The sequence below is a fragment of the Pteropus alecto genome, unplaced genomic scaffold (assembly GCF_000325575.1).
Source record: "Pteropus alecto unplaced genomic scaffold, ASM32557v1 scaffold76, whole genome shotgun sequence".
Classification (NCBI taxonomy): domain Eukaryota; kingdom Metazoa; phylum Chordata; class Mammalia; order Chiroptera; family Pteropodidae; genus Pteropus; species Pteropus alecto.
In genome coordinates this window covers 15,998,112-16,025,409 of record NW_006443138.1, presented here as the reverse complement: position 1 = coordinate 16,025,409, position 27,298 = coordinate 15,998,112, and the positions used below count along the sequence as shown (strand labels likewise).

The window sequence follows — 27,298 nt, the reverse complement described above, 5'->3', positions numbered from 1 at the left end:
ACTTTATTTCTCAGAATTCTTCTTTATGTTGTTTTGCAGATGGACATACTCTTAGACTGAAAGATCCTTGAAGTCAGTATCTCATAGACTCTAGCTTTCCATGCACCAGATTCAGGGTGGCACCTTGCGTTTATTGTGTGTATACTGTATGTCAACTAAACCGTATTTGCCGTTCTCACTCCCTGCTAGACTTTGAACCCTCTGAAAGCTGTGACCTTGACATATTCATCATGTTTTCTGTGTCCAGCACAGTGCCTCAGTCACCATAGAAGCTCAACTATTCTTTTTTTGAAGGAATTATTTATGTGGCTCAAGGAAAATTCAGATTTGGGCTAGACTATGCTCAACGCAAAAGTGTAGTTATTTTTCCTTTTTTTTTTTTTAAATTTTAAAGAGTGACTAAATAGAGCTCTGTCTGGCTTCCTAAGGAAAGATTTATAAAATTGGTTGTATGTGTTTTTTTCTGTTTCTTCTCTGCCTCCCAGGAAATTTACCCTGTAAAGTTGCCAAGGAAACACTAACAGCTTAAGTCTGGTAGAAAAGGAAGATGCCTCATTAACAAATTCAGCTTCATTATTTGGATGCTTGCCTCAAGGAACTGGTGTTCTGTGATGAAGGATTGTTTCTATTAAGCATTATGTGGAAAGCCGAATGATTTTTTTAAGGAAATTTTGTTTTCTGACTCACTCATTCCGAGTGCTGAGAAACCACATACTATGAAATATTACATAAAAATAAACTATTAATTTTTAGCTTGATGAATTTGACCTGTGTATTAGTACTAAGCATATATGTTAGACAAAGTTTTCAAGTACTGATTTATTCATTGTATAATGATTAAGTTATAAAGTCTTTAATCTAAAGTATTGGCAGTATTTCACCAGATGATAAATTTAATGTATTGTTTACTGCCTATTAAATTATTTTGTATATTTTCCTTCTTATGCCTCAAGATGAGATAATACAGAATTGAGTGCATTTTGCTTTAGGAAGAAGTCTCATTAGTGACGTGTAATGGAATAGAAAGTACACTGTGTTTGGGGTTATAGCACTTGGAGTTTCAAAGCTTCTTTCCAGCATTCACCAGCTGTATGATCTTGGGCAAGTCATTCATTAGTTTGTTTATTCAGGCTTTGCATAAAGATTTATGCAACCACTATTGCCTTAAGCCATGCTCTCAAAGTGATACATTTATACAAAAATGAGAACTACATCATTTATATATTCTGAGCTTAAGTTATTTTTATGTATAAAAATGGTATTATGTGCTTTATTCATTTAGTTAGTCAGTCATCCATTCAAAAACTATTTATTGAGCTTCCACTGTGTGGCAAGCTTTTCTAGAGGCTGATGAGAGATGTTCAACCCTTGCTCGGCTTTTGACAGCATTTTTCTTTTTTCTTTTACTACTTTGGACTTAGGTGTGGTTATAGCTTCCATCGGTTTCTAGTCCCTGTGCGTCACCATTCCTCTGGATCTATAAAACCGTCCATACTATTATCCTTTTTTTTTAATGCTCTTTTAAAATGTTTTTGAGTTTGTCATTTGTTTCCATGTGGAACCTTCACTGATTTAGATAGTTAGGGAAAGTCTGTCTGAGATTTTGGTATTTAAAATGAGATCTGAATAAAGTGAGTTAACAAGGAGGGTAACTAAGGAATGAGCATACTAAGCAGCAGGAAAAGCATGTGCAAAGGCCTTGAGATAGGAACCATATTCGAATTGTTTTTGAAACAGCAAAGGGGCTAGTGTGACTGGGTGGCAGGAGAGAAAGGGATAATAGCAAAAAATAGGATCAGTGTTATGGCCAAAATCAGATCACCACAGGGCATTGCATGACATAGTAACAAGTTTCCATTTCATTCTAAGAATAATGTGAAACCCTTGGGAGGTTTGAATCAGGGGAATAATCTGATCTAACCTGAATAGATAGTTCTCACTGCCATGTGGAGAATACATGGAGTCGGGGGAAATAAGAACAGACAGAAGGACAGCAGTTAGGAAGCAAGCTATTTCTCTAGTCCAAGGGAGAAATTGTTAATATGGTCCAAAGGGTTAGGATGGAAAAAATGTAGGTGATAATGAGTAGTCGAATTTAAGCCATATTTTAAATATACAATTGGCAGGATTTGCTGATGGATTTGGACCTGAGAAACTTGGTGAATGGTGATGTCATTCACCATTGGAAGAGGGATTGAAGTGGGAACAAGTTTGATTTTCATTATTAAGTTTTAGATGACTGTACTATTTCCAAGTGGAGATCGGAATAGGCAGTGTGAATCACAAAGGATAAGTCGAGGCTGAAGTTATAAATTCAGAATTCACTCACACACGTGTTTTAAAGCCATGATACTAAATAAAACCATATAGAGGATGAAACTAAATGGAAACCAAGACAGAAAAGGATTTCAACGAGAATGGAATGGCCCACTGTGTCAAATATGACTTAGAGATCAAGAAAAATGATGATGAAACATTGACAACTGATTCAGCCAATTGGATGTCATTGGCAACCTTGATAAGAAGGATTGTAGTGATGTAGTGGGGACAAAGGCCTGCATCAAGAGATAATAGGAGATGAGGGATATTTTGAAGAATTTTTCTATAAAAGGGATGAGAGAAGTGCTTGATTTTGATATTTTGAATACATGAATTTTGTAAACTTCTGTACAAACATAAAAACCTCATAATCAAATGTTTTTAAAGACCTTGAAACAAATTTTAAATACAATCATTCAATAAAAATTGTTGATATTTTACAATATTGTATTGATTTCACTGTACTGATACATTTTTGGTAGGTTTTTAATGTACTAAATTGTACTCTATTTTGAAATATAATCACTTTGCCCCCAAAGAATTTCTAAAATAGTCCCAAATTATAAATATGCATAAATCAAATTTTAAAATACTCATAGCTGGTTATAATATTGTGATGTTTTAAATGTTTTTATGTTATATAAAGTAACTTTTTGGAAGAGTAATACTTGAAAATTTAACATTAAATGCAAGGATCAGATTTTGAGATGTTCTGGGTCTTATGGCATGTTCAATGTTAGATTCAATTAACTGTTTAGAATTTTTATTCTTTATTTTTAATATATTTTACACCCAAACTACTTTAATAGCTTTTTCTTGATCATAACTGGCTAATCTTACGGGACAAAAATACGGATTCAGCAGAAACTCTAAAGAAGACCTCAAATCCCAATCTTTTCCTTTTTTCCCACCTCCACACAGAGGAAGCAGGGCTTAGAGCATCTGAACGTAATGACTTGCACTGAAAACTACACAATCCCTATAGCTCCATTATTCTAATTGTCTGTCAAGGAGAAAAATATGTTGACTCTGGAACCTGAGACTATGGGGAGGGGGATGCAATTGAGAAACCAACAGCATCAGTGCAGCACAATGTAGAATTGTTTTAAACCTGTGCTGAGGTGATACCCATGCTCCAGGATGCCCTCAAGTCTCACTGTACTTAGAGCTCTGATGCCGATTGCCTCACTCCACCCACAGATCAACCTTTTTAAGCTTTAAGACTTCTGATTCATGGTTCAGCCTTGGATTACCAGGTTTCCATTCCAGGAACACAGAGCTTTCTAATACTAAGAGACCAGCTCTACATAGTTTGTATAACCACACTTAGGTAACTGACACCTTAGAAAAGGAAGTGAAGCTTTCATTGCTTGAAATTTCTCTTCGAGAAATAAAATTGATTATATAATTAATAGATCCTAGTTTGTTTTATTCTGTGTGGATGATAACAACCCATATAATGGAGGCTATGTAATACTGGTATCAGGCAGCAAGCAGTCCTTGAGCAGCAGCACACAGGCAGGTACTAGGTTGGCTTGCCACAGATTCCACTGGGAAGGAGACAATGAGTCCAGATGCATTTAAAGAATTTATTACATATACAGCAAACAAAGTCACTGTGGTGTCAGCTCTCCACATCTCTAGAAGGGCCAGGACTAGGGTGAGACAAGTAAAGTGCTTGGGGCACAAAGTTTAAGGAGTCACTCACTCCCCGGATCATACAACTGCCCACCCTGTTCTTGAGGTTGAATGAGGTTGCTGGGGCACAAAATTTAAGGAGGCATTTACTCTTGGGGTCCTGCAAGTATAGGGTCAGCACTTGTATCACCCTTAGAATAAGTGCCTCCTTAAAACTGGTACTCTCAACATATTACTTGCCTCATTCTAGTTCTGGCCCTGGTCCCTAGTCGCACAGGACAACTTGGATGGGTCAGATGATAGACAATAAGAGTGGTAGGCTGCTCTGTTGACAGCAGACAATTCCACATTGCACCTAAGCAGCTTATAGCTTGCAGGTGGATCTGGGATGGGGAGGAGTGGGGTAGAAAGTTCCATACCTCATTGGTGCCCGGTGGAGAATGATAAGCAGCCATGTGGAAGTTCTTCATAAGATAGCCGGCCTCGTGATGTTCTTGGAAGATTCACAGGACATTCCACTAAGACTTAGGCCAGCCTATGGGTTAGCCTTATCTAATGGCCTGTGTGGATATATGCAAGGTCCCCAGGATGCCAGGGAGAAGCTGTCTTTATAACTGGTATTAAAAACACAGGTTTGGAGTCATACAAAAAATATGTTTTATAACCCTACTTCTGATAGCTGTGTGATATTGGGTAAGTTTTATAAACTTTTAACCTGTTACATCAGAAAAGAAATAACCGACTTTTAAGGCTACTATAACTACCTTATAAGTCTGTTTATAATGTGTATAAAGCATTTAATGAATGCCTGGCATCCGGTAAATGTTCAGTAAGTACTAGTTATTTTAATAGCTATTAAATCTAAATGAACATGATGTACAATAGAGTTAAATAAATTCTGTAACAGTAAAAATCAATTTGTTTTAAATTTTTTAATCAAACAAATATTATTACAGAATTTAGTCAAAGATTTTTCAATATGTTTACTTTTTGATGTCCCCTTTTGCTGTTATCTTTATAAAGACATTTAAATAACAAGGTAGACACATTTATCAAGGATTTCAATTATATTTTGCAGATAAAATATTCAATAACCATCAAAGAGATTAACTTACTTTTAATTATGTTCAGAGTTTCTCAAAGAATTCATTTCATCTACTAATTTTACCACATAAATACATTCATGCACATTCCTCATATTCATACCTGAAATTTTTCTTTTTTACACTAAATGAGAAATAAGCCTTGTTTAACTTGTGTATCTATCCACTCTTTTTAAACTTACACTCAAAATAGAACACAAACTTAAAAAATTATTTTTCAGTTAAACAAATAAATGGAATAAAAAGTACATCAGTACTATGTAGAACCATGAGTTCATAATTTGCTTTAATTCAACATGTTAAAAAACAAATATCAATGCCACTTCTATTCATTTTCTAAATTCTACTTTTGCTTTATTTATCTCAAGACCATGAAATTGTGAAAAGTTTAAAATTTTAGAAATCTGAAAATTGGCCCAATTTATATATGATAGCAAGAAGTCTTCATGATAGAATTTTTAACAATTTGATGAAATGCATCACCTAATTGCTAAAATACTTTTTATCTGAATCAATTTCTCTATTACCTCTCTGGTAACATCATCAGAAATTCTATTGTTAATATAATTTATATGCCTTTCTATGAAGAATGGAAGGTACTTGGAATAAAACTTTCATATAAATATAACTTTGTTTTTTGTCATTATCATAACAGGAAAATGGTCTATGTATTTTGTTTTCTTTTAACATACTGTTTTAACCATTTTACTACCAAATCTTATCTGTTCATTCATCTCATGAATTCTAAAACAATTTTTTAAATTATATTTTATTTTCAGATTAAAAAGATATTAATTTTGTTTGCCAATTTATGTTTTATGCTTTACTTTTACTATATAAAGATACAATTTACTCAGATGACAACAAGAATATTTAAGAACATGTCAGAGCAAATAATTTAGGTCATTTGGTTGTTTATGGTGTGCATTGTGTTGGAATAAAGAATTTCGACAGGGTGGAGAGGGAGAGCCTTTAAAAAATAAACAATGATGCAGACGTATTAATTAGGATTCTTTTAGATTTTGAGAGCCAGGAACTATTTTAGTTGAAGGCAAAGAGAACACCTAGTTTGAAACATTGCTCAAATGGTAGAATCGAGGATTTAGACTCTAACATTATATCGTCCAGAATATAAATTGCCTTAATTTTCCATCAGGCTCCTACAACATTTGAAGCAATTTTTGTAAGCCAATTTTGGAGCTAGAATGGAGAGTAGGGTGGAGAAGGAGGAGAAGTTCCTCAATGGGATGCTGGATAGGGAAAAGTATCATATACAATATATCCTTTATAGAGAAGACAACTTAATAATTTTCTTGCCAAGTATCCCTTGTGATTTTCTTACCATTTGTGGCCCTAATGAAAAATTCATGTAGAACTTCATCACCCATTGACTTTCCATTCAAAGTCAGCTTCTTCAAATGGAAACTTTAATCACACCATCTCTACCTTCTCCCCTGCCTTGCCTTTAATATGCTCATTTCAGCCCCATATTTATTGTTAAGATTCCCCATTTTTGAGATATCAGGAAAATGATGAGATTAAGTCCCAAGTGAGCTGGCACAAATCTTCTTAATGATATCAAGGTATCATTGGCTGCTTCTTTGATCATAGGTATCTAATTTTATTTTCCTTCTATCTTTACTCAGTTATCTTCCATATTTGATTTCTTACTGCAACTATGTTTCCCCAGGTTCCTCAACCTGGGGAACAGTGAGATCCAAACTGATAAGAAGTGACCAGGGTCACAAGAAAGAAACTTTTTAGCAAAAAGTATAACTCTTCATTGTAGCCCTAAACTCCTATCCAGCAGCCTTTGAGAAAACTGGTTTTGTTTTTTCATTTGGGGGTTGTGGGAGAATGATTTAAAAATTAAGACAGTTGTAAACATTAAAATCCTGAGAGATTTTGCTCAAAAATCTGGAGTTCTAGGTTCTTTTGAAGAAGTCATATGATTAGTATGAACCAAAGCCTACAGCCAATCAGACTGAGCTGTAGTTGTCCCTGTAAACAGGGCATGTGCTGAGCTGTAGTTGTCCCTGTAAACAGGGCATGCTGTCAAGCATCACCCATTTCCTCATTTATGATACCTTTGACAATTATAATCAGTACTCAGGCATGATCTTCTGTGGTTACTGATTCAAGATTAGAAATCGATCCTCATAAAATAGCTAATCTATGTATCTGCATATATTTTCATTTTCTATATATAGTAACAGAGTGGATTATAGCTAATTGAAAATTTTTCTGAGTTCAGCCTTTTCCATGTGATAAATATTCTTGCTAATAATATGTTAAATTGTGGTTTTATTAAATTTTCGTTTTTCTTTTCTGCCCTCACTTCAGCTTCTTAGAGAACAAAACATCTGCTCTCCCACCTAGAGCTATTTTCTTGCATATTTCAGGAATAATTAGTCTATTTATATTTTTTCTTTTTACAGATTGTACAGAGTTTGAGAAAATATCCAAATTTTTAGATATAGGCTAGTTGTATAGCATTTGTGTAGCAAGATTGTTTAAAAACAAAACAAAACAAATACAGCTGAGTACCCTAAGTTTGTAGCTTAAAGAAAATATTACACTGTGGGACTGGGAAATTCTCCATGCCATTGAGTAGCATTTTACAATCAACACCTCTCCCCTTTTCAGGATATCGAATCCCTAACAGGAAGTCTGACTGGTTCTAAGGGGGCTGATCCACCGGTAAGTTAGCTTCTTCATTAAATTTAACTATTGACGAATTGAATTATGTACACACCAGATCATCAGACAGTTACTTGTATGCAATTTGTCATATAGGTTACTTTTTGAAATATATAGCTACTGCAGTAACTAATGCAAAAGTGTGAAGTTGCTTTGTGGTGTCATTTGGTGTTTTAAAAAGTTTTAATAACTCATAACATTCATCTCCATGTATCATGCTAAAAATAAGAATAAAGGCTTCCTTAGACTATATAAATGTTTTTATGTCCTACTGATGGGCTACATCAAAAGTTAAAACCTTGAGAGTTTACCCTCTAAATACAAGTGTATGATTTGGGTTGCAATATATTTTCTAGTTACTGAGAGAAATTATTTTATCAGCCCATTTAATCAACAGCATTGATCCTTGATATTGCTCTTCTTTCTTCCTTTAACCAAGAAGTTTCTAGAAAATTAGAAAAAGTGTTCTAAAGTTTCAAAGGATTAACATTTTTAGACAAGAAGTGATTGTATTGGTCTTTTTCATGATGTCCAATTTCAGAAAATATTAAAATAATATGCCTATGATTTCATATTTGAAGTACAAACGTGAATTCATTCCATATACCTAAAGTAATAAGATTCAATTTATTTCAACAAATAGTCAATATATTAATTTTTATCACAGTTTGCTTTTTACTTAGCATTGTGTGGTTTAATTGGGAAAACACTGAACCCAATGTTATCAGCTTTTTGCTGTACTTCATCTAGGCATCCAGGCAAAGAACATTATTACATTAAGACACTAGTGAGATTTTAAAAAAATAACTTCCAATCGTAGCTCTTTCTCTACTGTCTGTCTCTCTCTCCTGTCTCATGATATTATCTAATCTTCACTATATTGCTCCTAAAGTAGGCTAAGCAACACAGTCCTTTACTTTTTATTTTCACTGTCTGAATTTATGTAGGAATATTTTTTTTTAAGTATTGTCTTCAGATAGCTGCTTATATTAAGTCCCCGAACCCATTACATTTTAGTATAAGACAAGATAAAATAGAAGTGACCCCAGTAAATTTATTGTGTCAGGATTTATGGCCAGCCCTGTACACAAGTATAGGTGATTGCTTATGTGATGTAATTTCACCCTGCTGCCTTGCACAGTGTTTGTAAATGGCATCCAACTTTTATTAGAAAAGTAAATCTATTTCCTTCAAAATATCTCCCTCACCTGTTCACAGATTCCTGAAAGAATTCTATAATTAGCGATCAGTTTGTTTTAAAAGGATCTGTCCCTTGTTCAAAACACAACTAAACACCTCTCTTCTACAAGTGGTGATAAAACTCTTACCCATTATTTACATGTTAAATAATTTAGTATATCAGATCCTTTCAAGAAAGCACCTTTCAAACAGAAAAGATTATGTACAAAGCATAGTTATTGAAAGAGGCCCCTTGTAGGGGAAAAGATTCACAGAAAAGAAAGATAGTGTCCTAAAGTCAAACTTAACTTCATTCTCATTGGCTAAAAGTGAAGCGTGTGTGTGTGTGTGTATGTATGTGTGATGTGTGTGTGTGTGTGTGTGTGTGTGTGTGTATACATGTATGTACGTTATTTTTCTTTGGACATAATTTATAATATTGTGAAGACAGAGATTCTCTCTTGGCTATGCCCAGCCACAATGGTGGGTATTTAATACTGCTGCCTACGTTTTCTGAAATTTAATGATTATACTTTATAACTTTTTGTAAGGTGAAAAACATTATGCAAATTTCAGAGTAAATGAGAGTTTAGGAAGTCAGGGTAGGGGATGCAAGTAAAAGTACACATAAATTTAGTGTCTCCCATTGTTAAAGAACAATCTAGAGCACATTATCAAGAGCTCTGTAATAAAATTATTTTTAGTTTTCCTTAAAGCTTTTATAAAGTATGTGTCAATGTAAAATGATAATAGTATCCTAGGGTTACTTCAGTCATTTAAAAATAAGGCTTTCAATAAGGCTTTCAATTGTTTTTGCTCCTAAGTTAGAAAACTAACAGATTGGATTATGTATAACCTAAATCTATCTGAATTTTTTTTTTTCCTTTTCTTTAAAAAGGTCTTGGGAATAGATCATCTAAACAGTATTATTCATTATCCATTTCTAAAGTCATGTCTTTTATATAAATATTTGCACTGTATTTCTAAACCTCTTTTATGATGAAGCTTTTATTGGTAAAAAATTCAGAGTGCTATAATTTTCATTCATTGAGCGGAATATATAAAGTGCTGAATGAATAGACTTATGGTTGATGTATAGCTGTGGACTCATTTCTTTACCAGTTTAATAGGAATCTCAAATACATCTATTAAATGTAAATGGTATATTTAAAAATTATGAAATTTTCTGTCTGTAGGCATAAATATTATTTCTGAGCAGTAGAAAAAGGTGAATTTTGAACTTTTTCAAATAGCAGGCCTGTATAAACATTGTATCAGAATTTGCAAATGTAATTATAAGTAAATTTATATATCTATTAAGAATAAATTTGAGAAACTCCAGGAATATAGTTTGCATTAATATTTTAAACAATAAATGCTAAGTAGGTATTTTAAAAATTCAAGTAGTCTCACTTTTAATGCCAGTAGTAAAAGAATCACCCATTTATGATTTTCAGGGGCAATTCAAAAAGTTTTATAATGGGTTCCTTCTGAAAAGGATTTCAAGAGGCATGATTTTTAATTAAGAAACTGGAAATTAGTTACTGCAGCAAATAAAACTTGTAGATTTTTCTAAATCACATAGTTATCATAGAAAATATATTATTTTATCAGTGAGAAAAATATTATCTGTCAAATGTTAACTTAACATTGGCAATGAAAAATTGTATCAGATTGTCTACATTCAACGCATGTTTTTTATTCAAAAAACTGGATCATAAATTAAACTCCAGTGTAAAAACATAGCATATATTTACACATAAAAATAAAAGGAAAGAACATAGATAATAAAAATCTAAAGGGCAAAATATTATTAAGTATTGCATTTTTAAATATACATTTTTCTATAGTGTTTTAAATTTTAAATATTAATGATTTTAAAGTGTGTAAAACTTATGAACTGTAAGGCATCTAAGGTGTCCCAGGTGATCAAATTGTCCTCCAGCCTTTAGGAAGGCCTATGTAAGGTCTAAGCAACTTAGCTTCAGATGGCCAAGAGAATTTTGAATACTGAAAAACTAGAATACAATGTATAAACACTCTTATTCCGCTGTAATAGCTATACCTGGTATCTGGAGAGCTGTGGACATGCAGGGCCTTGTGGAACCAGTACTGTGACAAATCATTGTCCTGTCTTTAGCCAGTGAGACAGTGACATAGCCCCTGGCCAGGATCCAGGATTTGTCCCAGACTGTGGGCTACCTTTAAATCTACCTGTATGATTTAGTAGCTCAGCTTGGCCACAAATGTTAAGTTTAGTGATAAAGACAAAAGCAGACTAACATACACAAGAAGGACAGTTTCTTTTTTTAAAATTTGGTTTAAGAAACATTCTGATTATTAAATAACTATTTATTTTCTTATCATTTCTGATTCATTTAAGGGTAAATATAGACAAAATCTACTAAGGAGTAATGTGAGCGAAATCCTAGACTGCATGAAACACATTCTGAACACATTGGTCAAATGTGGAAGCATGATGTTTCAGAGTGCCCTTATCGGTGTTTGAATTAAGTTTACCTCATTGCCTCATCCAGAACTTACAGCAAGAATGCCCCTAGGGGTAGTCAGTTCTTTCCCTGCTTTTCTTTCTTTCTTTGTTCTTTTTTTTTTTTTTACCTTGGAGTAATAAGTCCTATAAATTTTCTTTCTTTATAACTTAGTACTTTAAATTGTTTGAAGTTTTCTTTATCCAAATGCTAATGGTTCTCTTTATTTCTAGAATGTGATTAAAAAGTGAATCCCTACCTATCCTTGAGCTTGATATATACCCACTGTCCTGAATATTCTCCAGCTCTCTCAATTTTTCCCCTCTGAGGAACCAGAATCGTACATTCCATATTTTTGTACTTTTTGTTCTCATTTTAATGGCCTTCCTGATGGTTCTTAGAAATTTCAGTAAACACTTCACAGAATTTAAAACTAGTTTAATTTCCTGAGGGTGCTGTTTAGACCAGATTATATATATATTTTTAAATTTTAGATGATCTTAAAATTTAAAAGTTTCCAAAACTGATTTAAATTTGCTTATTCAAAAAAAAATGCCAATGTTCTACTCATTTGCTTCAAAAGATAAGGAAGTAAAAAATGTGAATCTGAATCATGACCTAATTTAATTCATTTCAACTTGAATGCTTCATTGTTATATTACTTACCTTCATTCTCTTTTTTAAAGTCAGAATTCAGTGTATATTTGAATGTACACAATGTACTAGACATTTGGTTAGGTTTTAGAGATACAATGGTAAATAATGCAGTTTCTCATTTCAGAATCTTACAATATAGTGAAATAGACAGTTTAGTAAAAAATAGTTATAATACAATGTAAGTACAGGGTAAGAGGATTATGTAATTAATTGATGAGGATAAAAAGGGGCTGAAGAATCAAGAAAGGTAAATAAAAGGAAATAAAAGGATGTGTCGAAGTTTGCCAGCTGAGGAAGGTGGAGCATGGTATTTGAAGCAGAGGAAATAGTATCTGTACAGGTCAAAAAAGTGAGAAAATAACATAGTGTGGCTAAAGTATGAGATAAGCTAGAGGACAGAAAATAGTGGTGAGATAGAAGGTAGAAGGTTGTCAGGGCAAGAAATAAGATATTTCATGGAAGGAATTTGTACTCTGTACTAAGGACCATGAGGACCCATTAAAAATTTTAAACAGGCAGGTCATTTCATCAGCTCTCTCTTCTAGAAACATTTTTTTGGCTCTGGTTGGAGAATGATTTGAGAAAAGACTAAAGCAAAGTGACCAGTAAAAAGTCTCTTGTAGTCATCCAAAGCAGAGACAGATGAAAGAGTAATGGTAACTTATTTATTTATTTATTTTTGGACCATCCACTGTATTATAAAGCTAATTGAGGGTAATATTACAGGAGAAACTCAACATTCTATTTCAAGTAAAACACTAAATTATTAATATGAGCCTATAGAGTAACAGTATAGAGAGAAGTAGGCTGATTCATGAGATATTAAGGACATAGTGAATACATAAGAATTGATGGTTGTTTAAAGGGAGGAGAATGAGACTTATTGAGAAGTCAAGGCTGATTTTTAAACTTTCTGGTTTGGCAACTGAGTGGATGAGGATGCCCTACATAGAGATAAGAGTCCCATTAGATAGAGAATTTTGGGAAGGGAGCTGATGAGTGCAGTTTTGGACACATTAAATTGAGCTGACAGTGTTGGGAACAGATAAATAATTTGGGGATTTAAAGGTGAGATCTTGTTTATAGCTATTGATTTGAATTTGTAGAATAGTTCATTGAACCTATTGAAGTTGATGAAATCCCAACGCCCCCCCCCCAATGTATTCTGAGTGAGAAGATAAGAGGGTTCTTCTCTGAGGAAGAAAAGCATTAAATAAAGAAAGAGAAAGAAAAGAGGAAGTATATACCTTACAACTGATAAAACAAAGATGGATGCAAGGCAGGAATACCGGGAAGATATGGAATCGTGCATGCCAGGGTCAAGAGAGGATGGTAAAAGGGTTTATTAGGAGTTTCATAATGTTGAGAGTTCAAAAACAAAGTACCCATTGAAATTTTGAAATTTAGCAGTAAGAAGATAAAGGGTGATCTAGGTGAGAGTAATTTTAGTGGAGTAATTAAGGAAAATCAAGTTTCCAGTGACCTGAAAGATTAAATGGAAAGTAAGAATTGGATTCAGTGGCTATAGAAAACAATTTCAAAGAGCTTAATTGTATAAGAAGTGAGGGGTCCAAAAAGAGGGTGGAGGAGAGGAGGAAAAAGGTAGACTCTGGGCCCTGGCCCCATTTATTTATGTGGCTGGCCAGTGGAGCCCATGTTTTTGAAGTTATGGAAGTGCTAATTCCTATTATTAACAAGCTCCAAGAGGTGGACACCAGCATCACCCAGTTGCCTCCAATTGTGGTGGTGGGAATACAGAGCAGTGGAAAGAGCTCAGTACTAGAAAGCCCAGTGGAGAGGGACCTGCTTCTCAGTGGGACTGGCATTGTCACCCAGAGACCTCTCATTCTGCAGCTGATCCATGTTTCAATTGAAGATAAACCAAAACAACAGGAAAAGAAAATGGGGTTAAAGCAGAAGAAAAGGGTAAATTTCTTCACACACAAAAAAATAAGCTTTACAAGGATTTCGATGAAATTTGACAAGAATTTGAAAATGAAATAGAAAAAATTTAAGGAAATAATAAGAAAGTAAGCCCTGAACCAGTTCATCTTAAGATTTTTTTCACCCAGCATTTTCAAACTTACACTTATGGATTTGCCAGGAATGACCAAGGTTTTCCTGTAGGTGATCAGCCTAAGGGTATTGAGCTTCTAATCAGGGAGCTCATTCTTAGGTTTCTCAGTAATCCAAATTCCATTATCCTCTCTGTCACTGCTGCTAATACAATTAAGGCAACATCAGAGCACTTAAAATTTCAAGAGAGGTAGACCCAGAGGGTTGTAGATGTAATCACTACACTTGAGACCTCAACTTAAAATTTCAAGAGAGGTAGACCCAGAGGGTTGCAGAATCCTAGATATAATCACTACACTTGAGACCTCCTGAAGGCAGGTACTGATGCCATGGAAGTATTAATGGGAAGGGTTCTACCAATCAGACTTGGAATAGCTGGAGTTGGTTAACAAGAGCCAGCTAGATATTAACAGTGTATTAAGAGTGTAACTGATTCAATCCATGATGAATATGCTTTCCTTCAAAAGAAATACCCACCTCTGGCTAATGGAAATGGAACAATGTTTCTGAATAGGTTACTGATGCATCACACCAAAGACTGCTTACCAGCATCGAAAACAAAAATAAATGTTCTAGCTGCTCAATAACAGTCTCTTCTAAATAGCTATGGTGAACTTGTGGATGATAAAAGTGCTACTTTACTCCAGCTTATTACCAATTTGCCACAGAATATTGTAACCCTGTTGAAGGAACTGCAAAATATATTAAAATATATTCGGAGCTATGGGATGGTGCTAGAATCTGTTATATTTTCCATGATACTTTTGTGCAAACCTTAGAATCTGTTTACTCACTAGATGGCCTTTATACTCTTGACATTTTGACTGCCATTAGAAATGCTACCAGTCCTTGTCCAGCTTTGTTTGTGCCTGAAGTTTCAAATGTCTGGAAAAGCCCAGCCTCTGTACATGTAACCTGTTCATGAGGAAATGGAAAGGATCATTCATCACAGTAGCAATTACAGTACATTGGAGTTATTGCAGTTTCCTAAACTGCATAATGCCATAGTCGAAGTAGTAACTGTCTTCTTTGTAAATGGTTGCTGGTTACATATGAAATTGTTCATAACTTAGTGGCAATTGAGTTGGCTTATATCAACACAAAACATCCAGATTTGGCTGATGCTTGTGGGCCAATGAACAACAAGGCAGAGGAACAAAGGAGAAACAGGCTAGCAAGAGAATTACCTACAGCTGCCTCACTAGACAAGTCTAAAGTTCCAAGTTCTTTGGCACCTGCCTCCCAGGAACCCTCCTCTGCTGCTTCTGCTGAGGCTGATGGCAAGTTAATTCAGAACAGCAGGAGGGAAACTAAAAATGTTGCATCTGGAGGTGGTGGGGTTGGAGATGCTGTTCAAGAATCAACAGGCAACTGGAGGGAAGTGCTGAAAACTTCAAAAGCTGAAGAATTATTAGCCGAGGAAACATCAAAACTAATTCAAATTATGCCAGGCAGTCCACACAAAGGCCATGCTGTGAATCTGCTGCAAGTGCTGGTTCCTGTTTCACGAAAAATATCTGCCTGTGAATAGCGAGATTGTGAGGTTCTTGAATGGCTCATCAAATCATATTTTCTTATTGTCAGAAAGAATATTCAAGACAGTGTACCAAAGACAGTCATGCAGTTTTTGGTTAGTCATGTGAAAGATACCCTTCAGAGTGAATTAGTAGGACAGCTATATAAGTCATCCTTATTGGAAGATCTTCTGACTGAATCTAAGGACAAGGCACTGCCTATTCGAGTAGAATTTTGTTTATGAACTCCTGTGTATTGCAGTGGTATGAATCTGCTCATGTGAAGACTAGCTATAGACTAAAAATTGTACTCTATTACAAGATGAAACACACATTTAGTCCAAATAATAAATGGCTATTTCTAAAGTTTCTCAGTATATTTAAAATTAAAGAGAAGTAGGAAAGAATAATAACCACTATAGGATATGTGTTTAAGAGAGAATTATTTTCAAGAGAGAAAATTGGAGTGCATTGAAACATATGGAAAGTACATACAGAGGGAGAAAATTTACTGAAGATAAGAAAGTTAATTGATAGAGCACCAGATGATGCAGAAAAGGATGAAATCCAGGGCATATTATATAGAAAGAGCAATATCTCTTTAAATTTGAAATGAGGGTAGAAAAAAAGGCTGAAAGCTGATGCAAGCATATTTATAGGCAGGGATCTTACAAAGTTAAAGGTTCCATTTAATGGTTTCCATTTTCCCCACAAAGTAAAAAAAAAAACTAACTAGCTGACAGTGGCAGGGGAGATGATAGGATAAGATATTTCAAGAATATGGAGATTTACGTAGCATGATGGATTATGGGAGAACTATGTAAATCATAGATGGATTAGTGACAAGTGGTAAGTGTCCACTTGTGGTTCTAGGCAGTAGATTTGTGATCACTATAAATGACTCAAAGGTATGGTTTTTTCCCCTCTAACAGCTTTATCGCAGGTATGGGAGGAAAGAATACCTATGGCCATTTTGATGTTAGGTTGTTGTCCTGCAGACGATTGCTATGGAAGGCTAATGGGGCAAGATAATTGAGAATATCCTTAAGAATATCATAAAGTCTAAGCTGAATAAGAATTGCAGCGAAGATAAGAAGTGATCAATGAAGTAGAGGATTCAAATTTGAATAAATTTGAAAAACAGGAGTAGTAAATAAAGGAAGAAGGATCAAAGATAATAGTGAGAGAGTAGAATGCTTGATTTAAGCATTTCAGAACCAAAATATAAAGGTCAGAAGAAATGAAACTCATTGGAACTGATGATGACGAGGAACTGAGTGTTGGATTGATCATTTATGTGAGCCCTGTAATTTTTCCTACCCATATTTTCATTCTTTTGATAATCACACACTGTTTTACAACTTACGTGCCATCTAGACACTGATAAATGAAAAATTTACAGGTCTAGACTGGATCAGTCCCCTAAACTTTAGACTTCTGTATCCAACTAAATAGTTGACACATTCACTTGTATATCCAATAGAAATTTAAAGTTAAAAAGTGAGCTTCTGATCTTCCCTGCCACTTTCTACAGATCTGTAGTTTTCCCCATAGCAGCTAATGACTCCTTCATGCTACTGTTTCCAGAAGTCAAAACCTTAGAGTCTTCTTGTAGGTTCTATCTTCATAATTTATCCAGAATTCAACTAATTCTTACCATCCTGATCAAAGCCACCATCTTTTCTCACATGTCTCTTCTCAGTGAACCAAGCAGGATCAATTTCTTAAAATGTCAATCAGATTATGTCACAGCTAAGCTTAAATCTTTGTTGGCTTTCCATCAGAAAAAAAAAAAAAAATTCCCAAAGTCCACTAAGTGGTTTCTAAGACACTTCATGACTTTTCTCTTTACAATGCCTCTAGAAACTCATCTTCTACCTTCATTTTATAGCTCATTCCACTTTGGTTACACTAACACTTTTGCTATTCCTTTACTCAGGCAAGAACTTGCTATTATTTCTTCTACATGGCTTATTCCCTCACTTTCTTTAGATCTCAGTTCAAATGCTACTTTAAGAGAGAGAGCATCCGTGAACAATCAATTGTCTTTCCCCTGTTCCTATGTGTCTATTGTTTGTTTTCTTCTACTAGAATATAAGCTCCACATGGTTAGGGACTTTGTCTTTTTTGTTCACTATTATATTCCAAAGGCCTAAAATAATACCTGTCATATGAATTCCTCAGTATATATTTGCTGAATGAATGAATGAGAAATATTTTTAAGCACATGATTTATATTATCATATTTGTGGCTGAAAATGATAACACTAGTAGAATACAGCATGAAGAAAGAGATTGAAGCTGTTACAGTAATTCTGAAATGAGATTACATGGATGTACTTCAGTTATGGTAGCAGTAGTAAGAATTAAAAATGCAGAGAATAAAAAGCTTACAAAAACAGTAGTAAAAGAATTTTACAGTGGGGAAAGAAATAGGATTCAAGGATTACTTCAAACATTGGCCACTGGGAAAAATAACAGCAGTGTAAAATCAGCAGGATATAATTTGGATATTTTATTTATCCATTATGTTTAATATCACTAGATATAAATCCCTTGAAAGCAGGAATTTCTGTCTGGTTTACAGCTGTACTCCCAATGCTCTGAACAATGCCTAGCATGCAGTAAGCCTTTAATAAATATTTAATGAGCAAATGAATGAACCAGGAATGATAATACTAATAGGTCTTCAGATGGAAAAAAAATGTGAATGGGGTATTGAAAACTTTAATAAATACGAGAGTAAAAGATGTGAAATGGAACTTCCATTATTGATTCAGAATTTTCTTTAAAGTCTCAGAGCATAACTCTATTGGTGATAAGTATCCTTAAATCTGTGAAGTGCTAGACATATTCACCACAGACTTACTAAGTAATAACTGCAGTAGTAACAGTCCTGCCAGTGTGAACCACCTTTAGCCTCTTTAAAGGAAGACCAGAAAGGACTCATTAGCAGAATTTCAGCTGATAGAGAGTCCTGCAGAATTTTTACTCCGAAGAAAAATGAGGATGGACCAAAAACAATGACTCATAGAAGAAGGCAGTGGTATCCCTGTGTTTGGAAACTTATTCAACAGCTAAATCAGCATGTGATTCCATGGAATAGATATGAGGAGAAAGAAATAATGTGTGTCACTTGAAGTTTGGGGACATGCATAAAACTGAACCAGATATTTGCTTTCCGTATACCAGTGTGAATAGAAGAGGATAGATAAGAAAGAAATCAACAACTTCATTTTAATTAATTATTGATATTTTAACTTGTCAGAATATGTTGGTGGCATGAATGTTTAGTCAAAATAACAAAAGATAGTTTATATGCAGGAATTTTATCATGAGAGAAGTATGATGCTTAGCATATATGGTAACAAAAGATCGTCATGTTAGGTGTTTTCCTACTCATTAATATGTTACTCTTTAGAAGTATTTAAACATCTATGTTTTAACACAACCAAACTGTTTAATTGGATAGCACATTCGAATGTGGTTTTCTATATTCAAAAATTTAAATTGTACTAAATATGAAAGTGAGCAAAGAGATTTGAATTATAGGTTGACACCTGAAAGTTAGGTTTAGAATAAAACTAAAGGTAGGAAGCAATTTTGAGATCTCTCAACATATTTCACTGATGATCAATGTAATAGGAAACATTTTAGAAATGATTTTTCCAGTATATATCAAGTTATTTGAGAATCTCAGAGTAACAAAACAACCCCTTATTAGAAATAGATTCTTACTTGTTACTTACTGTTTATTTCTAGTCAATCTATAAGAATAAAAATACTTTAATTTTTTGAGGGAAAACCAATATGTTAATGAAAAAGGACAAATAAAATAAATCAAGAACTTGCATTATTGCAAATATATGTTATTTTTGTTAATAATAAAACATTGAAGTATGTATTAAGATGTATTCAATTTCTTGATCATGTAAAGTTCAATATGAATTATTTTAATTTATATCTCTTTGCTCCCCAAATTACTTATCATAATTCTTTCCAAAATAATAATATAATTTCAACTACAGGTATTGTACACAATTGCAGTTCTTTTTTTACCTTCTTTTCTATTTCTGTTTAATTTTATTATACATAAATTTGTTGTATGTGTATATGTATTTTTATATATCATATGTAAACACGTAAATATATAAAAAATATATGATATACATTCACACACATTCATTTACTTATATTTCTTCTTAAAAAAACAGGACAGATTTTTTAGTATCTCGAGTCCTTAACTAAACAAAGGGGTAGTTTCTAATTAGACTGTTCTTATCTAACGCAATAAAGTGGAACTATTTTTATTCTTGATTAAAGATGCATATAATTTAGGGTGCTTATCTGAAAAGACAGATGGATGAATACAGCTTTATACATACAATTGCTCATTAAAATGTAAAAAGTATAAAGTAAAAATAAAGGTTTATTTAGAAAGCATATTTGTAATGCCTATTGTGTACTTATTCCTGGCACTTTAGAAAAAAATGAAAGATATCAACTGAGTGCTATAGATTTTTATGCTCCGATTAACAATTGGTTTTTTTTTTAATGAATAATAAGTGTAAAAAAGGGTGGATAGGCAATTACTTTTCTGTTATATTCTGGAAATAGTGATGGTAAGTGTGTTTTGGGGAATACACTTTAGTTTAATTTTTTATGGAGTCTTATTTTGAGAGGCGAATATTGAACCAGGTTTTGAAGAACTCATTTGTATCAAATTAAAATCTTTATTCTAATTGGAAGGAAATCAAGAGTCTTTCTTTCCCTGGTATCCAAAAGTAGTTAAATTCTATAAGCTTTAGCAACTAATAGTTGGCTGCTGCAACCTGTTTACAGTATATCTGTTTGAATTTGATAGCCAAAGTTATTTAGAATATAAAATTGTAATTGGTTTTTAGATATCTTTTAAAAAGTATATATAGGTTTGAAGCCCCAGACACCTTCTATGTACTTGTGCAGTTTAACAGCTAAGCATCTATTCAGCCTCAATGAGATTAGACTACTGCCAATGCTTGCCCCACTATTCTAGAAAGGAGTTTTGATTGTACCCAGCTGGTGCTCTAAGAAGGAGGGACTATTGGGCAATTCTAGCATAGCCTGAAGCAACAGGACTTGCACAGATCCTGGTCTGGGGCTGTTGCTTTTCCAGGGATCCCAAAGAAGTGATGCTCTGTATCCTTTGGCAAGGTGAGAAAGTTTTCTGAAGGTTTGCCCTTTTTCACCATTCCTTTCCATCATAGTTTGGCTGGGTAAAAAACTACAAACTTCTTTGGCTAGGGATCCTCTCACTTTCCCTTGTTTTCCCTCGGCTTTCAGAGGAGACAGCATTATGGCTTCCTTGCCCTCTAGCTCTACCCAGGAACTTGTGTCTCTCTGTGAGGGAGCAGTTATCTGGAGAGAAAACAACTTGCTCTAGCTAATTCTCAGTAACTAGATTGTCTTTTTCAAATGAATGCAATAAAGGAAACATGAGTCAACAAAATATAAGTTCTTGAACTTGCATGCATATTCTTTTTTTTTTTTTTCACTTAACATTAATTGTAACCACTACTGGCACTTTAAAAAAGAATCTGATTATATATTCATAATAAATTAAAGTTGAGATTCTGCAGAATTCTTACCTTCAATTAAAATTTGTGTTGATTCAAGAAAACCACATAATCAGGATCTGCCCTAAAGATTTTATGATAGGCTATTAAATTATTTTCCAAGAAGATATTTGAAGCTATTGAAGTTTTTTAGGAAATTATAAATCTCAAAGTAAAAGTAGAAGAATTATAATACTAAAAATTTAATATTTTACCAAAGAGTTCACCAAGGTCATCTGAATGTTGCTAAAACATCTTCTGGCTACAAAACAAATTCTCTAGTTATTCATATATTTTCCTCATAGGAACCATTTATATTTTTATGGGAGTATGGTGACAGGTTTTGTGGTAATGGTAGTTATTTTGTCTACTTTCCCTTTCCTTTTTATAGATTAAAATGGGTAATCCACATAAATGACTGTTTTTCTTTTATGGACAACTCTTTCTGCAAAAATGTTTTAAAAACTTTGTTAGTATGCTTATCCAGAACCACTGGGTTACATTCAATTTACATCGCCATTCTCAAAAAGGCCAAAAAGTCAACTAAAATTTGACATTACAAAAAACATCATTGTTCTAACTTTTAAATAATGGTATATAAGTAATTGTGTTAAATGAAAGTGGAAAAATGATCAATGTGAGATAAAGATTGTCTGCATGAATTTCTAAAAACTACATAGTTTATAATATAAATCTAAAATATGAAAATAAAGAAAGGTTGAAAATAAAATGATAGAAAAGATATACCATATAATACTACGCAAAAAAATAAAAGGCCTGTTCAGCAACATTAATTTCAGAAAGTATAATCTTTCAGGAAAAACAACAATAAGGACATAAAAAACTAAATTTAAAAAGAGAAATACTTAAACATAAAATTTGGTGTACCTGGAAGATAGGAATTTTAAATGAGTATGCATCTAATAGCAAACACTTAAAATATAGAAAACAAAAATTAACAGAAATGAAAAGAGAATAAAAATGCCCTCGGTCATGGTGGAACATGTTAATACTTCTCTTAGCACCTGACTAAACAAGAAAATAAATTTTGTAAAGATTATGATAATTTCAGCATTGATAAACAAGCTTGTCCTCAGTGATATATAGAGAATCCTGTAATTTATTTCTACAAATTGACCAATGAGTCATATAGGAAGATTCAACAAATTTCAAAGAATTGAAATCATGCAGAATGTGTTTTGTTACAACAGCAGAATTCAGCTAGAAATTAATTTTAAAAATAAAATAAAATAATAATAAATAGAAAGTACTGAAGTTTTTGGAAAGTATGGCATATACTTCTCATTAACTTTTTGGTCAGAGAAGAATTCAAAATAAAAGTAAGAAAAAAATTGAAGTCAATGGTATTGAAATACTACATGCTGAAACATGCAGCAGATATTTAAAGGCCCCTTGGAGAAAAAATTATATCATTAATATATATAGTAGAAAAAATAAAGGCTAAAAACCTAATGATATAAGCATTCCTTTCAAGAAGCTAGAAAGTAAGAGAGCAAATAAAACGAAGGGTATATAGAAAGAAGGAAATAATGAAGCTAGTAGCAAAAATTAATAAATAGAAAATTTTAATATAGCACATAAAATCTAAAAGTTGATTTTTAAAAAATTGATAATTCTCTGCTGGGTTGATAAAATAAACAAGTGAGACAGTACAAATACATTAAAATAATAAGAAAATCATTTGAACACAATTTATGCTGATGAATTTAAAACTATAGATTAAATAGAGAAATTCCTAAGAAAACACACCTTACCCGAGTTAATACGAGGTATAAAAAAATGCAAATAATATTTTACATTAAGGAAATGGAACCTTGAATTAAAATCTCACAAAGAAAACTCCATGACTAGATAGCTTCACTAGTGACTTTTATAAATTTTATAAGGAATGAATTATGTCAATTATTAAAATCTCTAAAACATGATTTAAAAGAAGCAGCATTTCTCAAATGTTTTATGAGGTGTATTAGTTTTCTATTGCTTGGTAACAAATTACCATAACCTTTGAGGCTTAAAGCAGCACACTTATTATCTCATTTTCTGTGAGTCAGGTGTCTGGGAATAGCTTCAGTGGGCCCACTACTCAAGGTTTAACTGATGGCAATCAAGGTATGGGCTAGGCTGCATTTTGATCTGGAGCTTGGGGTCCCCTTCCGAACACACATGATTATTGCTACACATATATACACACATACGTATATAATGATGAGAATAAGATCCCATAACCTTTACTGTATACTAAGTAGTTAGAAGTAAATCACATAAACATGGAGACTAGTTTAGGATCTGTCTACCACTTGAGGCCAGAAGAATCTTAAAGGCAAGCCTGAGATACTAAACTAAAATTTTTGCTAATTACATGAAGTAATACATAAGGACCTAGTTGGGTTCATTCTAGAAATGCAAGACATCAGGACCTAGTTGGGTTCATTCTAGAAATGCAAGATTAGTATAATGTTCACAATTCAATAAAAGTAATTCACCATGTTAATAGGGAAAAATTATATGATCATCTACATAGATGTAGACAAAATGTAAATTAAAATTCAACATTTATTTATAATGATATACTTTTATATCATATAACAATCATACAATTATTAACTTTTGTAATTATTTGATATCCTTATATATAATGATATAACAATTATTTTACCGTTAAAATCTCTCTATGCTATAAATAGAAGTGAACTTTCTTATTAATTAGTCAATGTCATCATTTTATTCAAATTGAGTAACTAATATTTGCTGGAAACGCAACCGTTTTTTGTGTGCATGTGCACTCATGAAGATCTCTTGCTTTAAAATATTGGCAGCTCTCCATATGCATTCACTATACAGAGAAGATTACTTTATATTAATCCAAGTACTTATACATCGCAAGTACATACTATGTACTCTACACTTATCAAAATACATAGCTGGATTTATTTCTATTTAATAAGAAACATTTTTTTTCCTCTCACTCTTCCTTATTTCTTTCCTTTTTATTCAACCAAGCACAGTATCTCTTCCAGATCTCTCTATATTTAACCGCTGTAGTTGTCTCCAATTTTAAAAATTCATTTAATATAATTACTCCCTGTTAATAGCTAGATCACACATACTTATTTTCTGGCTAACCATACTAAATTAATGAAATAAAAAATCTTTAAGGAAATGTGACTTTCACCCTAGTTTGAATGTTTTAAAAGTGAAAAGAAGATGGAGTAAAAAGAACAACCTAATCAAAAAGAGACTCACAAATACAGAGGATAATCTGAAGACTGCCAGAGGGGAGAGGATTGGGGGGCTGGGAGGAAGGAGTGAAGGGTTAAAGAACTACAAATTAGTGGTTGCGAGATGGCCATGGGAATGGGGAGTACAGCATAGGGAATGTAGTCAGCAGTAATGTAATGACTATGTGTAGAGCCAGATGGGTGATAGAGTAATCAGGGGGATCATTTCATAAACTGTATATTTCAATGCACTGTGTACTTGAAACTAATAAAATAAAATGCAAAAAAGTTATGAAAAAAGATGGATTATTATAAATAAATTATGTAATATTTTATACTTCCCAGAGAATTACAAATGTAAACATTTTTGCAAACATAAATATATTTATATATATTTAAAATGGTTATAAAAAATATTTAAAAAAGGATATTACATCCAATATATATAGAAAGATAACCAGTCGCAGAATTAAGATTTAAAAAGTAATATTCTTCTGTTTTGCTCCTCTGTGCAGAACTTTAATTCTGAAAACAAATCACCAAAGTGCATACATTATTACTCATATTAAATAGGGGTTTATATTCAAATGTGTTTAAAATATTAATAAATGTCTGGAACTTGTTTCTTGTGATTATGTTTTGTTTATCTTATGTTTGTTAATATCAGGACTTAAAATCTCTCAGCATAAAAAATATTTTTTCAATATAAAATAGTCTTTACCTTGTGTTGTTTTTGATATTAAGCTAAAGAGCACAGTTAATATACTGGATATTGTAATAAGACTCTCTTCTTTCCTTTCCTTCCTTCCTTCCTTCCTTTTTTCTCCCTTTAAAATTCTTATTTATGGATCAATTTCTTTTGGGGCACTAATCAACTCTTTGGATTGGATTATCTGGCAGTCTTGACTTGCTTATCTAAACTAGATGATGTTGGATGTCATAAGAAACACAGGAAACAATGCATGTTCTAGCCCTTAAGAAATATAACTTTGAAATTGTCAAGGCACTAACTTAAGTTCACATCTCTTAATGCTATTCAAACAATTTTAAATATTTATTTGGGCATAAAGAAATTCCATTTTCAAGATGAAGTAAGGATTGCTGCAGATACTCAAAAATAAGTTTTATTTATATTAATGTTGAAGATGTGCCAAGAATTCAAAAATACTGTATTTCCAAAATATAACTATAAAAATACAGGTTTCACTAAAGTATATCAAGGTTTTATTTTGATATCACATCAAGCAGAGTATTCATAGCCACTCATCTCTCATTGTTGTCAAGGTCGAAATTAATAGGGGTGACTGAGAAGGCTACTTACTTTCCTTCCTTTTCCTTTTATAAGATACTATTGCCTTTGGCAAGCCAGGTTTTTGGGTTTTCTGAAACCAAGAAAAATAATCCTTTTTTGCTCATCCTACCAGTGAACTCCATAATCCTTATACTCTGATTAATAGACTGACAATTTTATGTTTAATTTTTTTAGAACTTTAGATGTTTTTTTCTCATATAATACAAAGTATTATTACCTTTGTCTTCTCTTTTCCTTTCTATTATTTTCTTACATTTTATCATTGATACCAGTTTAGATTTACAGATATTTCTGTTCATTTTCCTTTCTTTTTAACTTGTACTCTTCATTCCTCAGGTAATTTTGTTATTCTTCTCTATTCCTTAAATATGCCAGAGTTTCTTGCTAACTTCCATTGAGTACGTGCCATGACAAAGTTAAATTAAAAAATAGTCTCATGTTTCTTAACTGATCACAGTGTGTACATGTGCATTCACACACACAAACACCTTACCATATGTATATTTTACATTTATATATTCATATTTCATCTGTAAATATCCATATCTGTCTATCTATAGATATCATACATTACATATAAAGTATATCACTGAAGTTACATATGCTTGACTGGTGAGAAGGAAACAATGGGAGCTATTAATAGAATGCAAGACAAAGTCAAAGACACTCTCCCAGAGGAAGTAACTTCAAAAAGATGAACCATATGAAGAGTAGATGATGAATGATCTGCACAGACATAATAAGTACAGTGAGTTAAATAGTGTCCCCCCCAAATTAATGTTTATCCAGAACCTTGAAATGTGACCTTATTCGAAAATACAGTCAATGCAATTAGTTTAGGATCTTTAGATGAAATAATCCTGGATTTAAGGGGGGCTCTAAACCCAATGGCTAGTATCATGAGAGGCGGAGAGAACATGAAATGCTCAGAGGAGAAAGTGATGTGAAAATGTAGACAGAGATTGGAGTCATGTATCTACATGCCAAAGAGTGCCAAAGATTGCTGACAACAACCAGAAGCTAGGAGAGGCATGGAACAGATTCTCCTTCAAAATTTCCAAAAAGAGCCAAACCTGCCCGACAACTTGATTTAAGACTTCTGGCATCTCAAACTCTGAGTGAATAAATTTCTGCCTGAAAGTGTCTGGTTTTATGGGATTTTTTTTTTTTTTGTAATCTTGCAATTAGTAATTGAATACCAAACATTGTGTGGAAAAAAAGAGGAAAAAACTGAGGTAAATAATATTATGTCCACAAATGGTCACCTCTCTTTATTAGGCCATTAATTTGAGGATTAAGTTGGTAGTCAGTAGTTGATTTGAGCTTTAGTGACACTTTTAGTACAACAAAGGCTTAAACTTACTCTATTTTTGAACTGCACCTCTGTTGGATTTCATATGAGTTTTGAACAACAAAGGCTTAAACTTACTCTATTTTTGAACTGCACCTATGTTGGATTTCATATGAGTTTTGCAGTG

At 33.0% G+C, this 27,298-nt stretch overlaps 1 protein-coding gene and 1 pseudogene across 4 annotated transcripts in view; both read left to right on the top strand.

Moving 5' to 3' along the window:
* The window catches only part of PPFIA2 (PTPRF interacting protein alpha 2), a 423,368-nt gene that overhangs the window by 69,475 nt on the left and 326,595 nt on the right, over positions 1-27,298 (top strand). For 3 of the 4 annotated variants that reach the window (XM_006923790.2, XM_006923792.2, XM_006923793.2), the window contains one exon: positions 7,707-7,760. The exons of the other annotated variant lie outside the window; for it this stretch is intronic. In XM_006923790.2, coding sequence (XP_006923852.1) covers positions 7,707-7,760 — 54 coding nt within the window. The remainder of the gene's footprint in view (positions 1-7,706; positions 7,761-27,298) is intronic. 4 annotated transcript variants of the gene reach the window in all.
* LOC102889698 lies at positions 13,748-15,920 on the top strand (annotated as a pseudogene).